Genomic DNA, 16048 nt, shown 5'->3' on the forward strand with positions numbered 1-16048 from the left:
GGGATAGAAACATGCATTGCATCAGCTTCTCAGCTGCCGTCAGCTGCGCAGAGCCGACTGGGGCCTGTTCCACAAGAAATGCAAGATAATATCTGGAAGAAATGGCCAAAAACAGAGCCCTTAAAAGAAACAACACAATTCTGTACAAGTATGCATCTTGTGCACCTTTGAGAAAGCTTGCATTTGGAACTTTCTAGAGAAATTGGCCACTTGAAAATCATTTCTATTGCCCTGCCTCCCTTTGTTTTAATGGCAATGCTTGTGTCTGCGAACACCTGAACATTCTTCTCACTGAGAACAGGTCCTGATAGATGAACACCTAATAGTTTGCTATAGACAAAACCAGGTATGTGTCAATCATCACAATTACCCATATGCACCTGAATTTCAAAGGAAATGACATATTTGTTCATCATGTGGTGTAATGCGTTTGGATGGCTCAGCTAAAAAATGTCTTCCAATGTGTGTACCAAATCCAAGTTGCCTAAATGTTGAACGTTAAAAAAACTTGTATTAGGCTGCTGCCCCATAATGCAGTCTTGTGCGCAATCACAAACAACGGATAAATACAAAGAAAGAAAAATAACAACATCACAATTTATGCTCGCTGTTGGGGAAGCCGGATTTTGAAATCAATTCAATATCTCAAGTGAAATCAAACGGATAAGTGTGACTGTGATCTCAACACAAATTCCATATTTGAAAGGGGAAGGTGGGTTTGTGGTAACTGACAGAGTAGTTTTTTTTTTTTTTTTTAAGTAGTTGCATATCGCTTTCATAAAATGAGACCCTGTGTGTTATGAAACTAAACTTGACAGCACTGACAGCAACTTGCCACCAGGTGTCAGGACTGAGCATAGCCAAGGTCTCTCTACCCCATGTCAGCGCAGACCCATTAATTAAAACCAACAAACACACCACAACCAATGACCACATGGCAACATGGCAGCTGCTGTCGGCAGCCACAATTAAACAGTGGAGGTTTTTTTTTTTTTTTTTTGCACCCACCACCGCCCTCCATCAAAACTGTCCCCTCCACCCTCCATCAAGACAACCAAACTATACTGTATAAAGTACACCATTAGAGCAGTGTTTGCATTAGGCTATATCACAAAAATGCAGGCCAGTATCAAAGGTGATAAATAGCTACCATTTTACACTACAGCACTGTAAATGGAAGGTAAGCTTACTTCTGTTGACAATACATTAGTACTGGAGTTATGAGAGTTCTGGGGGCTCTACATGAAAATGGAAAAAAAAAAATCCCATTTTAACAAAAACAAAATATTTTAGATGTGCAATTGAACTCATTTCACACAGAACTAATTTCATACATTTACACATTTCAGACACGGCTTCTGTGTAATAGTACATAAGTGCAGAATAGCAAATAGATCCTGCACCGGAGTATGAAGAGGGTCAACCATAGGTAAACCAAGTTTACTAGTGTGGTGGGGGTGTTTAGCCAATGGGTGTTCATTTTAGGGAGCATGTGAGGACAAACATTTTGGGGACTCCTGATCTAATCTGTATCCCGCACTGCGACACGGGGGCAACGCACCAGGCAACAAAAAGATAATGACCCACGCCAACGGTGTGAGTGAGAAAGACCCCCGTGGAGCTCAAAGCAGAGGGAGAAATCAACACACTCGTCAGTGAGCAACTCTCTCTCTCTCAGAGGAGGGTTCCTTTCGAATGAATTATTGAGACAGGCGGGGGGGGGGGAGAACAACAATGACGGTATAACCGTATCCGGGGGAGCTGAGCGACGCTGAGCTCCATAACAACCGCTCATAGTGAGTGACAGGTCCAAACTTTCTGCTGTTACAGCCATTGACCGACCGTTCATTTTGCCTGTAGGTCCGCTACACGTGTTGTGTGTCACGACGAGTACCTAACAGCAATACAGCATTCTTGTTTCACCACAGGCAAGTTGCCTAGCTCTCCTCTGTATTAGTTTTGCCTTTGTGGTCATAGAGGCACAGGGGTGCCCAAAAATCAGCAACAGTGATGATTTTGATCATTGTGTAGATGATTTTGTGTCTTGGTGTGAAGATTTTTACCTGGAGATATTGTGCCAAAAACCAAAGATATGCTCATTGATTTTAGAAGGACACAGCCCAGTATTATGTCTTACACTACTCTCCAGAATAAGAACACTGATATTGTTTCTGAGTACAAATACTTGGGTGCTGTCATTGACAGTAAGCTGTGTTTTGAGCCAAATACTGATGCTGTATGTAAAAAGGTCCAGCAGCACTTATTCTATCCAAGAAAGGTTCATTCTTTCAGGGTGTGCAATGTCCCAATGACTTTGTTTTATCAGTGTCTTATTTAAAGTTTTCTTACCGATTGTATTTCGGCATGGTTTGGTGGCTTTACTCTGGCAAATAAAAACTGACTGGCAAAGCCGGTCAAGGTGGCCAGCAAGGTGTTCGGAGTGCAGCAAGCCCAGCTTCAGGACACCTACAGGAAGCGGGGTCATCAAAAAGGCGCAACTGATTGCTAACTGTCCTGATCGCCCTCTTCATGATCAGTTTCACCTCCTTCCTTCGAGCTGACGTTACAGGATGCTCAAAACGAAAACATGCGGCGCCAGAGTCTCTTTTACTCCCGCTGCCATTGAAAATCTCTTACCGTAAAACGCAGACGCCTTCTTTAATCCTGTTGCCATTGAAAAGGCTTCATCATTTAATGTAACGTGTAGACAATGTACACCTTATTGCCACAGCACTTTACACTTTACTAGCACTTTACGTGGCACTTTATACTTGGCCCGAGTCCTAATGTTACACGTTTAATCCACGCTGGTAGGAGTGTCTCCGTCCTTTGCCTGATTTGCTCGTTTCATGTTTTTAATGTTTTATGCGCATATGTTTTATCCTGCTTTTACGTTTATGTTTTTATGGTTATGTTTTCGGATTGCTGTTGCTGTCACTCGTTTTAATTGCGATCTAATGCCTGGCCGCAACCAAATTTTCCTTCGATACGCTAATAAAGTTCAAGTTAAAGTTGAAGACCAGAGAAGAGAGGACGGAAGGAACGCGCGTCCTCATCTGGTCACAATACGCAATCTGCAGGCGTCTCGAGGGAGCGCGTCGGAAACTACGCGGTCCTGTGCGCAAGGGCGGGGCTCTCCGACGGGAACCGACTCGAAGCATCGCTAACGCCAGCCTGTCGCATGGCGTTAACCCACGATCCATCCCCTTCAACGCCTTTCAAAAGCCTTTGGTTTGACTCGAGCCAGAAAACCGAATCCACAGCATTCCATCGGTCAGGGCGGACCCGTATGTACCGAAGCCCCTGAGGCAGGGCCCGAGGTGTGAGGTCATGCAAACATTCCTTTGTTTTTGTGTAAGAGCAGAGCGGAATGATTGAGAAGCAGACCGAAAATGAGCAGAGTGAGGGAGAAAGAGAGAAGGAGAGAGAGAGAGAGAGAGAGAGTGAGAGAGAAAGAGAGAAGTAGAGAGAGAGAGAGAGAGAGAGAGAGAGAGAGAGAGAGGGAGTGAGAGAGAGGGAGGTAGAGAGATAGAAGAGAGAGGAGGGGGAGGTAAAGATAGAAACATTCTCAGAGCCAGGCCCTCTGTCAGCTGCAATGAACCTCAGAAAATAACCAGTGCTTTCGCCTGCCACCCGTCTAGACTACCGCAAATGCACTCTACCGCGGCAGAGCTCAATTTAAAGACTTCTCACGCTTGGTTGGGCGACCTGGTATGAAATCTCCTTCCCCAATCTACAGTGGTACTTGCACAGATACGGCAAAGTCTGCCCACGCATTAAAGAGCTAGCTACACGCCATGAAAGTTCTGACGGTACGTTTCAATAAAAGTAGTGATAAATGTCAACCTACATAAAAAGTGTAATAAAAAGCAGTAACATTGCCTGCGCTGTATGTTAGTTTCTCATGCTTTAGTAGTTCAGCTTCAGCTTAAGTTTCCTTAAGTAGTGATGGAGATACCATGCAAACTAATGGTACGTGTGGTCAAGGACAGAGTTCAGATTCTCTGATCTCATAAACTTCTTTTCTGCATGCACACAAATTTAGCTCCTGTGCTATCTCAGTGGCGCCAAATGGGCATTTGAATAAACTGAACAGTGAATCAGCTAGGATTCATCACTTGCCCTATCGGGTGAGTTTTACCTGTTTTACCTGGCTTTACTTGCCCTGGGCAAGGGGTACTGTTGAACCCTGTATGGGGTCAAACAAACTACAAATGGTGCATGAACAATCTTGCATCAGGGCACGAAATGAACTTTCTCACTCACTGGCCAGAGTGGCGTGCGGATTCTAAAAATCACCAGCCATTTTAAATGTTTTTTTTTCAGCCACAATACATTTTACAATATAACACAACCTGGGTGGTTGCCTGCCAAAGTGGCTGCTAGAGTAGAAAATTTTACCAGCCACAATCAAAATTTTTCCAGAATTTGGCTGGTGTCGGGTGTTCATTACATACCCTGGTTTACATGGTCATTAAATCCCAAAAGCATGTGAAATTATCAAGGACTATTTAAGACTGCCAGCTTTTACACTTATAAAAGTGTTGCAAATAAAAATTCACAAAATTATAGAGTATGAACATACTGAACTGCTGCATGTTCAACGAAACATTGATTAAGAGGTTGTTGAGGTCGTCACTTTTGAAATTCAATAATACCAAAATATTAATAACTAAACTTTAAAAAATGACTGTGTGTGTGTTCATACAATATGCAAATATACACAAATGGTCCAGCATTGAGGGTGATTCCAGTATGCAGAAAACAAATTAACCGCTTACTGTGCACAAGGCTGCACCTTAAAAGTGTTACTGAAAAACCTGGATATGTCTTAATACTTAAAAAACCCCACTTCCCAGATTCCAGAGAGTGAACTTTGACCCCAAGTCCAAGCATTCATCAGCCGGAGTCAGCGTTTCTTAAAAACTATGGGAATATGGACTCAAAATGGGTCACTGGAGCATATAAGATGGGTCCCCGAATGAGTCTGTAGTCCATTAGGCAATGCTAGTAATGTGTAGTATGCGGAATAGGTGATTTCAGCAAGTGACCCTTGACCCCAGTACATTCCACGCAACCCTGCAGGCGCTTGATTGCTCCCTGGCCTGTCCAGATGGTGGAGTCCTCCCACCTTTCTATCCTGCACTCTGTTTGGCTGAGCGGCTCTTCAATCGTGTCTCCCCTGACGGCGTTATAAATAACGAAACTCCTCGAGATTCGTGCCAGCTCCTCGCTGAATAAAACTGACGGTTTTGTCATTTCCTTGGACTTAAAACCGCTTCGGACACGTTTCTCTCAACAGGGCGAATGTTTTAATGGCAGCACATGAGAACAGCCACCTGACCCTGCACTATCCCTGCAAATCCCCAAACCCTAACTCGCTTACTTCAGCTAAAATGCTGATTGCTGAGGGCAAAGTCCCAGAGTTCACTGATTAAACCGGCAGGGGTTGTTAAAAAGGCCCCAGTTGTGGCGAGACGTGTGACGCAATCTGCCCGACATGGCACTTTCTCAGCCGCGGTCCCTTCTCTATCTGTTACCGTCTCTGCATCCTACCTGTCTGAACAAAGCAAAACAGACAAAAGGAGAATGGACTGTCCCACTCTCCTTTAAAAACATGCCCCAGTTTTTTGACAGGATTATGATAAACAACTAAAGTGCTAAGGTCAATTAGCTTGGCAGACCTAACGAATCACGAGAATGCCACACCCGACCACTCCCCCAGTGTCCCGAGTTGGCGTGTTCTCAAGTGTTACTGGTTTTTTTCCACAGAAAACATGTTTTTGTTTGGATTTGATTTCACTATACACGTTATATAAATGGCATGATCCGTCCTACTCAACATCGCTTGTTATGTGTTCTATCCAATAAGGGCTCGCTAAGCAACGGTGTGAGTCAGACACTAATATATCACAGGCTGGGGCTATATCTTTAACTCCTACAGGCCTTCAGCGAAAAGCAGAAAGGGAGCACGGGCCAGTGTGGGTACAGGTTTCTGTTTTAGCCCAAAACTAACTAAATAACTAATCACGATCTTCAATCAAGACATCGATAAGTAGAATCAGGTGTCTTAGTTAGTGCTGGGCTAAACCAAAAACTGGCAACCACACCGACCCCTTTTTGGATAAGACCGGGCACCCCTGGTATAACAGATTGATGTAAATTATGTTTTTTTTAGTACGCCACTGACTGGTACAACCAGTCACAACTGGATCAATTATGAACAGTTTTCCTCACTGCATTGCCTCTTTTATTAGAAGACAAGGGTGGATTTTTCCTACTCAACTCAGCAGTTTATACAGCACAAACTTTTCAGCCTTTTCACACTAAACAAAAGCGGTCTCTTCAGGCAAGACGGTTCCTCAATTCTCTGCAGTAAGCTATAAAGCCCAGGGAGCTAGAGTACAATATGCAATGGCATTGTGCCTTCCCTGCTTCATTTTGGGCTCCTAGCACTGTGTACAGAACTTAGGGTTCATGAAAAGTGCTTACCAAATAATATTTATTATCATTGTAATGATTGTTTTTACTAACACAAAGAACAGACATGGACAGACTGAGAAACAGACATACAGGTAGGGGGCGCTCTCACCTGCTCCACCTTTATTCTTTTGGCCAGTTCGTCCAGCGAAGCCGCTCCCATTCCTGACACAGCAAGAGTCTCGTCCCCAAACTCATCCTCGTCTGCCTCAAAGTCGTCTTCTGGGACGTCCTCCTTCTCCACCTCCTCATCCTCTCCCTCCCTCAACTCAAGCTCCTGTGCGCGGAGCAGGTCTGAGTCCACCCCAGTGGGCGAGTCCCCTTGTCTGTCTCCTGTCCCCGTGGTGACTGGCTCCACCCCCACCCATTCAGCACCAGCCTGCGAACCGCACCCCTCCTCCATCTCTGGTTCGACCCCGAGAGATGGGGTTTCCAAGAGGGGAACGGTGGGGCCCAGTCTGGCCAGCGACGAGCTGTCAGTCAGCTGTTCTTCACCACCCGGCACCTTTTTGGCATCTCCGTCGCCGCCCTCACCACCACAGTCAACGGAGCCGGGCACGGGCGAAGTGGGCGCGTCCACGAGAGGGGGCGAGGAGTCAGAATTGCATAGCGGCGCCCTCTGGTGGTCCGGCGTGGAAGCGTCCTCGCTCTGGCCCTCCGTGCCCTGTGCCGGGCGCACCTCCTCAGTGGCCTGCTGCTCCTCCATCAGCCGTCCAGATTCAGTACCGCTGCCTGAGGACACATGGGAGCCGCCGTCACCGGAACGCTCTCTCTCTCTCTCTCTCCCTCCCTCACCAACTCCAATCTCTCCCTTTCGCTCTCCAAGCACGAGTGAGCAATCTCTGCTCCTTCCTCCACCCCTAAGTCCCACCCACGGTTTCAGATTACATTATTATTAATGTTGACTCTCCAGCCACTCGGCGCCCTGGTCGCTCTGTTTGTGACATCACAGTTGATCCTCTGACTCCGCCCTCAGGCTGCATAATCAATCCTTTCTGTTTGTTCTGGAGTCTGACCCATAGGACACTCAGGCAACAGCCCGTGCCTCACCAATAAGGCACATGCAGGGAACTGGTTATCCAGTGACAAAAACATGAATACAAGCAGTCTCTTTTAGTCTCAGAATCTGCTATACGCCCTCACTGAAGGTATTATATTTCCAATAACTTGCTTTGATCCTTTTGTTAATGTTACTTTACTGCAATTTTTTCTTTAATGCCTTTCAGTCAGTACAGCAGCATTTATTAGAAAGTGCTAGGCACCTACGTCGAGACAGAAAGGTTTTATTTTCCTGCTGAAGAGTTCTGAGAAATTGATTTTGTGCTGAAACGTTAAAGCGAAAATATGAAATGGATTGAGAAGAGAATGAGGATCTTAATAGGGCTGGAAATGACCTGTCATTGAGGTTGGAGCGCTAAATAAAAACTAGTCTTGAACAGAATGAAAGTTCCCAGCTCAATGTGGAAAGATTCAGATGCCTTTCGAGTGGCTAGTAAATCGAGCGCCTCACCTTCAGGAAATTCTCTTAATTTTTCACATTGTTCAATTCAAATGTCGTAATTCATGGAAATCCATCTATAGAGTAGCCTTCAGCCTAACAGTGAAGTCGGTGGCAGATTTGGTGGTAACCGCACGCATGCCTAACGGATCTGAGCACCGCGTCGGTTATCAGATCCTGAGCGTACTGACAGCCCCGAGCAGCGGTCATCACCACGGCACAGGTCTGGCAGACGGAGGCGGTGAATAGCCTGCGATGACAGATGGCCATGCGGGGGGGGGGCGGGGGGGGGGGGGGGGGGACGTGCACCGTGAAAGTGAAACCGGGCCACGGAACAGAACACTCCAGGTAACACACCCCCCCCCCACCCCCACCCCCCACCAACCCCTCCCCTCCCGCTCTGTATCAGCCACTCATCTTATCAGTAGAGTGGAGTCTCTCTCAATGAATGCAGGTCAGGAAGAAAGTGACCATACTGGTTCGGCCATTTCCCTGCATACCTCTGCTACAGAGAAACACAGCCAAACGTGAACCATAACGCTTTTGACTGGCGTCTTTTAAAAGGAGGTTTTTTTTTTACACTTTTTAAAAGATTTTCCAAAATCCCACTTTCACTTTGGCGGATGTTACTCTTCTGCCTTTTTTGACATCGGGACTTTTAAACATCAACCTGTATTTTTAATTATTTCTTAAGCAGCTCAGTTTTGCTGTATAAAATAAACAATACAGGTACAGAGCTATATCATGTGCTCAAAAAATGGGAAAATGATATCCTGTTAAACCAATACAATTGAGGTGTCACTGACATTTTGGCTAAAAACCTGGTAATCCTCCACCAGGAAGCTGAAACATGAACTCAAATGGATCAGCAAGGAAACTATTACATACTTCAGAATCAACAAAGAAATGGTTAACCGACAAAATTACTAATTTGCAATGGCCCTCTCAGTCTCCAGGCGAAGAGGGCAGTCAACAAGCACAGACTGACGGACCTGAATAACCTAGGAAGATTTTGTATTGAGGAGTACTGATTGAACAACAGTAGTCCTGTAAACAGGGGTGTGAATAACTGTGACACTTTTCTGCAAAAAAATAAAAATATGTAAGTAAATAAATAAAATCACTTGCTAAACAAAAGCTTTTGCTTTGAGCAATCATTTTAGCATGAAAGAATATAATATCCCCATTTTTGAGCATACAATATTGCTCGTCATTTGGGTTGATGCAGTCTTCCTGGCTCATCCTTATCAAGAATGTGAATAATTTTGGTGGGCACAGTGAATACATACATCCTCTGTCTTCTTGGATTCACTTCTGCGATGGCAATGTTACAGTCATAGCTGTGTAAATATGGGTGAGCTGTGCAAAGGCATTTAGTTTTGTTTGCAATACGAACTGTTGGTTTGCTTTGCAGTTACTGATAATAAATTGCACTTTTGTGTTCCTGAGACCACCAGCGATATTCTCCACACTTTTAGGCCACACTGTGTAAGAGCAGCTGCAAAGTCCTGGGTCTTCAACAGGGGGTCAGTGGTAAATGGTAAGTGGTAAATGGACTGCATTTATATAGCGCTTTTATCCAAAGCGCTTTACAATTGATGCCTATCCTACAGTGGTCCTTGAAGGTACTTTTGGGTGTCCCCGGCCAGATTTAATCTGAAATAACTATAAATAGATTTATGAAAACATTTTAAAATATAAAACTTTTGAAAAAAATATAACCCTTTTAACATATTACGGGGGTCCCCTGGATGCCTTGGAGCCCAGGTGGGGATCCCTGGATCAGAAAGGTTTGAAAACCCCTGCGCCAGGTCATTGCAGAGTAATGTATGTAATGTATATATGTCAGGTGCACTACTATTGCTTCATTAGCCAGTGCTGGTGGATGTTTTGTACTTTCAGCCTTATATAACCAGCTGGTCCCACTGAAAGATAAGGAGGGCCCAATGTATTTGTTCAGAGCAAAGGGATAAGCCATTATCTTTGCCACCCTTCTGCGAAAAACTGAGAAAAATAGTGTGTGTGTAAGGGGAGTAATTACATGCACCCCAAATTAAGAAAAAAACAAATCAAAGACAAAAAGATAAGCAGAGTTGTAAATGGTTTAGAGGTTCTTTCATATCTATTTCCCTCAAGGAAGTAGGCTCAAATATGATCTATTCTCGGACAGACGGCCGATTTCCTTCGACAAAAAGCAAAGCCGCAGACTTAGCTCACTTTCAAGTTCCTGCTAATGTTATATTTTTCTATTTTTAAAACGGAGCGCCGGTGTCATGATCTTTCGCGGGTTTGCTCTGAGGCGAGAACTCTGCCAGCTCCCCGGTACAGCATGCACTCGGCGCGCACACACGGAATGCTAAAGGCATCGATTCCCCCCGGGTAACACCCCTGGAGTATCGTCTGGCTGACTGGCCGACCTCCATCCCCGGAGACAGCGAGGCGAAAGCCTCGAAGGCCACGCAGGAGGAGCAGCGAGGGGGGGGTAACTCACGCGCGCTGCATGGAAGCAAGGTGCCGTCCGCCGTCTCTTCCCCGGTCCGAGTTCTGCTTTTCGGCGCTTTGTCCACGGCCGAACGCTGTGGGAGGGACACAGAAGTGAAACTGTCAGCGCATGCATGCGCACACCCCCCCCACACAGGCGCTCTCAAACAGACGAGTGCTTTTAGTGAGACAGACCCACACACACGCGTACACACGGTCAAGCACATACACACACACTCTAGCGCTCTCAAACAGACGAGTCAGGCAGACCCACACACACGCGTACACACGGTCAAGCACATACACACACACTATAGCGCTCTCAAACAGACCAGTGCTTTTAGTCAGGCAGACCCACACACACGCGTACACACGGTCAAGCACATACACACACACTCTAGCGCTCTCAAACAGACCAGTGCTTTTAGTCAGGCAGACCCACACACACGCGTACACACGGTCAAGCACATACACACACACTCTAGCGCTCTCAAACAGACCAGTGCTTTTAGTCAGGCAGACCCACACACGCGTACACACGGTCAAGCACATACACACACACACTCTAGCGCTCTCAAACAGACCAGTGCTTTTAGTCAGGCAGACCCACACGCGCGCACACACATACACACACACACATGCACACACACACACAAATGCACATACACACACATGCACACGCGCACACACATACACACACGCTCTAGCGCTCTCAAACAGACCAGTGCTTTTAGTCAGGCAGACCCACACACACGCGTACACACGGTCAAGCACATACACACACACTCTAGCGCTCTCAAACAGACCAGTGCTTTTAGTCAGGCAGACCCACACACGCGTACACACGGTCAAGCACATACACACAGGCTCTAGCGCTCTCAAACAGACAAGTGCTTTTAGTCAGGCAGACCCACACGCGCGCACACATACACACACACACACAAATGCACGTGCACACACACGCACACACCCGCGCACACATGCACATACACATGCACACACACACACACACGTGCACGCATATGCACAAACACATGCGCACACACACACAAGCACATGCGTGCGCGCACGCACACACACGTACGAACGTACGCACACAAAGAAACAGACGCGTCAAAGCACACGGAGAAAAGGCGACGCATGGCTGCCTACCTTCTCCACACTGAGCGAAGGTCTGAGAGAGAGCGACAGAGAGATACAGAGAGAGAGAGAGAGAGAGAGAGAGAGAGACAATTTTCAGTCAGCAGTCAGGCTACAGCAGGATCCAGCAGATCCCTGGTTGGGTCGGCGGCGGTGGCGCGGGGAAGGGGACGGGGGACGGGGTGATGGTTAAGGTCGCCCCCCGCTCCCAGGCAATCTAATATTAGTGCGGCACATTTCCCGCGCTGAAACTCTAGCGCTGGTCTCAAGTTGCTGAAAGCGCAGCAGCGGGCCATATGTTCGAGCCATCACAGCGCGTCTCACAGGGCCCAGCGGTGAGACGGCCAGTGAGAACATCGCATCACCGTTAAACAAATGACTTGCCACTTAATGACATTTGAAGTATACAAAGCTTTCTATGTTATTCATACATTTATGGAGCTTGTTCAAGGTCTTGTTAAGCTGAGCATGGCAGAAGCAGTGCAGATAATTACTCAAAATAGTAATGTAGTTCTGTGCACCTGTACCTCTCTATACTACACCTGTCCTGCAGCATACCTGTACCTCTCTATACTAAAGCAGTCCTGTAGTGCACCTGTACATCTTTATACTACTCCTGCCCTGCAGTGCACCTGTACCTCTCTATACTACACCAGTCCTGAAGTGCACCTGTACCTCTCTATACTATACCAGTCCTGCTCCTGCAGTGCACCTGCACCTTTCTATACTACACCAGTCTTGCTCCTGCTGTGCACCTGTACCTCTCTATACTACACCAGTCCTGCAGTGCACCTGTACCTCTCTATACTACACCTGTCCTGCAGTGCACCTGTACCTCTCTATACTACACCAGTCCTGCAGTGCACCTGTACCTCTCTATACTACACCAGTCCTGCAGTGCACCTGTACCCCTCTATACGCAGCTGCACTTGTATGGAGGGGAACGCGTGTATGTGTACGGTGCTCTCTCCTCACCGCTGGTGTGTCCTGCAGATCAGGCTCAGGGTCTCCAGCTGAGCTGACCTCAGATCAGTGCAGGCCCGTCCCTGGGGCTGGCTCTCGCCCTGGCGGCCTGCGTTCCATCTGGACTCTGGAACAGAGAGTACGTCAGCAAGGCAGGGAAGGGGGGGGAGGGGCAGGGATGAGCTTAGTGTGCAGCCGGTTACAGCCCCCCCGGTAGACCCCAGCCGCAACAGCCAAGAGCCAGAGGAGCCGACAGCACTCCGTTTATTAATATGAGAAAATCACCGATGCGCAACGCTCTCTGAAAGAGGCTTTCACCAACAGGCCAGCAGCCAGAACAGGATCCTCTCCTGTGACTCTTACCCTGCGTTCACACAGCGAGCAACTGGGTTGACCAGTTGTCAGAAGTCCATTCATTCTCTATGCAGCTGAGTGACGACAAGCAACTGGGCAACTGAGCAACCAAAGTTGTCAGAAAAATGTTGCCCACGGTTTATCTTTTCACAGGCATTTTTCCAACCGATATGATACCATTTCATGAATAATTGTTCCGCTCAGTGAGGGCAAATGGAGGAACACCTTATTATGGTACAATCACACCCAGAGTTTTTTAAAAAAGAGTACAGGGACAAGCGCCCTGTACAGGGACAAATGAAGCTTGGACGACAGTTGCTAGCTAGCTAATGCAAGAGATAGAGAGATCACTAGCTAGGCAGCTAGCTAGTGAGAGGGATAGAGAGCTCGCTAGCTAGGTGGCTAACTAGTGATAGAGGTAAGGCGATACATGGCTAGTGAGATAGCAGTAATAAATAATACGTATCAGTGTCCTGACATAACTAAAAAAGCTAAAGGAGATGATATGTGGCTGTATGGCAAGTATACGTCTTTGATGATGCCGTTATTTCCCTTGAATAATATGTAGCTGCACGAGACCACAAAGAGGATCCTGCCCCTCCCTCAGCCTAGTACACTTGAGCAACCCATCAACCGAGTTGCTCGCTGTGTGAACGTGAGTTTACGCAGTGAGCAGGTGCGTTAGATTTGATTTTGTGCGATAGCCGCTGTTGGTCAGCACTTAAACGCTGAGTCATCTGTGGGGCTGTAACGGTTCACCAATGGCACATTTCATTTTGATTATTGGATTCTGAGTCATGGTTCAGTTCGTACTGTGCTTTTGAATAAAGACCAATGGAAAAAAAGAACATTTATTGCTGAGGGCCCTTTTGAACAATCACAATGTGTCCAAAAAAAACAGCACACTGACAGAAAAAGTCAGAAACCATACACTTCTGCAGACACTCCATGGAAGTACTATATGATTTAAATAATATAAATGTTCTCTATGCATGACTGGCTCAAAATAATATTTCTATCTCAGTATGTTCCGCCGTGTTTCACACACATGCACTCACACACCGGAGGATAACTCAACACTTTGCTGGCCAATCATTTACTTGACAGTTGCTAGCTTTGAATTCACTGTATAGTGCGTATTCAAGGTTTGATAGCTCCTGAATAAATATAAGCTATGTACCTTCTTTTTTCACAGAAACCTCTTGTTGGAAATGGTGTGGCTGCACAAGATTTTTTACCAGACCTCTCTGTTGTGGCAACATTTACTGCTAATGTTTACAAACTGCTAGTATTTTTAAAAATGTGAGACAGAGGCACAAACTAACGTGGGGCATGTTGAAACATGGGGATGCTAACAGTTGCACCTGAGCAAGAACAATGTATTGTTTTCACTTACTCTTTTAGCAAGGCACTTCTCATGTGTGAGTGGCAGGTTGATTTAAAAGCTTCGTCAACAGTTATTAACAACACAGTTTTTTTTAGCACAATACAAGTAAATGTTTTTCCAAAGTGTTTTATTTTTTTATTAATTAATGATGTGTGTACACCACAGATTCCAAATACACAGTGTGTCATTTAAATCACTGGCTTGCGGGTTATAAGTCTATTCCTGACATGTGACACGAGTAAGCAGAAACTGTGAGCCATGCAGGAGTACAACTACCATAGTGTGGGGTACGTTGTAACACTGTGTTACAACGTGCCCCTGCCCATTACAAACACAGCCACAATAACTTTGCAAACATTGTTGTATATTCCATGTGTACCATGCACTCATTCTGTCCTACATAAGCTACGAGGAGCACTCGCTCTTATCCATGTCTTCAGAGATATTCACCATATTGTAATGGCACGTTCCATATGCTTTTACAGAATACAGGCCATTTCTGCACGAAAATGTATGTATATATTGTGTATATATATTTTTTTTAATAAGCTAAAACCTAAAACCGGTCGTGCCCCGGTCTGTCCTAATTATAACAGGTACTGTTAAAAATATAGTTAGAAATAGAAATTTGTCCTTCAAAAAAATGCATATATATATATAAAACCTGCTTCTTACTGGCATTTTGACTCAATTAAAATGATAGTTTTAGAAAGTAGTTAGCTAAATATATAGATAGGCCATCTCAATTATTAACAGCCAATCTGATAGTAACCAAACTGCAAACCACTTATGGGTTTTAAAGCTGATAAAATAAAATAGGCGTGTAGTAAAGTGTAGTAAAAGTGAGCGTGTATGAACAAGGTAGCAGCAAAAAAACAAAAAGTGCCTTGCCAGCACCAACTGTGGAAGCCCTGGAGGGCAACACATAACTGGCTCTAATGCTGGCTAGAGAGGACAGGCTTCAGTCAGCCAGAATGACAACGCATCATTGTGCACCGGTGTCGCCTGCTGCTTGATGAGGGGTCCGCGGTTCACCGGTTGAACTGTGCATCAAGCATCTACAACCGCCTTGCGTGTGAGCCTGACTTGTAGTCCGCGGTTTAAAAAAAGTGGTGACATCACACGCTTTGCAGGAGAGCGCATGCTGTCTGCGCTCCCCAAACAGAGGTTGTGATGGGCATCGCAGTGCCAGCGTGATTGGCCATTCCAAATCAGGGAGGAATAGGGTGGGAAAATGTTAAATAAATGAACGACTGTATAATAATACCTGTGGGAACTGCACACTGAAACCTTCGGCACGTGCGCTGTGGCTCAGCGTGAACCGTTACACCCCCCAGGCATTTCTGTCTTCGCTGTACTACTTGTCACACATGTATGTAAAAGACTGATATGTTTACAAGTCTAATTTTACCCTGTTCTGTATTTCTATTCAAACACGAGGGTGTGGTTGGTGCCCTGGGAAGTGAAATCATCTGGCAGTGTCAAAGGGAGGAGTGTCACAGGGCGGAACACATTCTGAGAGGCAAAGGGGGGCGGGGACGGGAACGGCGCATTACCCCAGTGATCCTGCAGGGCGGCGAGGTTGGACAGCAGCCGCTCCTGGTACAGCCTCTCCAGCTGGACGAACTGCAGCGCCTGCTCGTCTGGGCAAGGGGCGGGGTCAAGGAAGAAGCCTCTTGCGCCATCGAAACTGAACTCAGGAGACCTCGGAGGATAATGGCTACTTCTGCATTTTTACTACGCAT

At 46.1% G+C, this 16048-nt stretch overlaps 1 protein-coding gene across 5 annotated transcripts in view; it reads right to left on the bottom strand.

The window, feature by feature from the left end:
• cnsta (consortin, connexin sorting protein a) overlaps positions 1-16048 on the bottom strand; it is a 35681-nt gene that overhangs the window by 4379 nt on the left and 15254 nt on the right. For all 5 annotated transcript variants that reach the window (XM_064332112.1, XM_064332121.1, XM_064332129.1 and 2 more), the window contains exons 5-9: positions 15860-15946; positions 12575-12689; positions 11612-11633; positions 10470-10554; positions 6593-7212 (exon numbers count right to left, since the gene is read on the bottom strand). In XM_064332112.1, the coding sequence (XP_064188182.1) occupies positions 6593-7212; positions 10470-10554; positions 11612-11633; positions 12575-12689; positions 15860-15946 (929 nt within the window). The remainder of the gene's footprint in view (positions 1-6592; positions 7213-10469; positions 10555-11611; positions 11634-12574; positions 12690-15859; positions 15947-16048) is intronic.

This window comes from Anguilla rostrata, chromosome 1 (assembly GCF_018555375.3).
Source record: "Anguilla rostrata isolate EN2019 chromosome 1, ASM1855537v3, whole genome shotgun sequence".
Taxonomy (NCBI): Eukaryota; Metazoa; Chordata; class Actinopteri; order Anguilliformes; family Anguillidae; genus Anguilla; species Anguilla rostrata.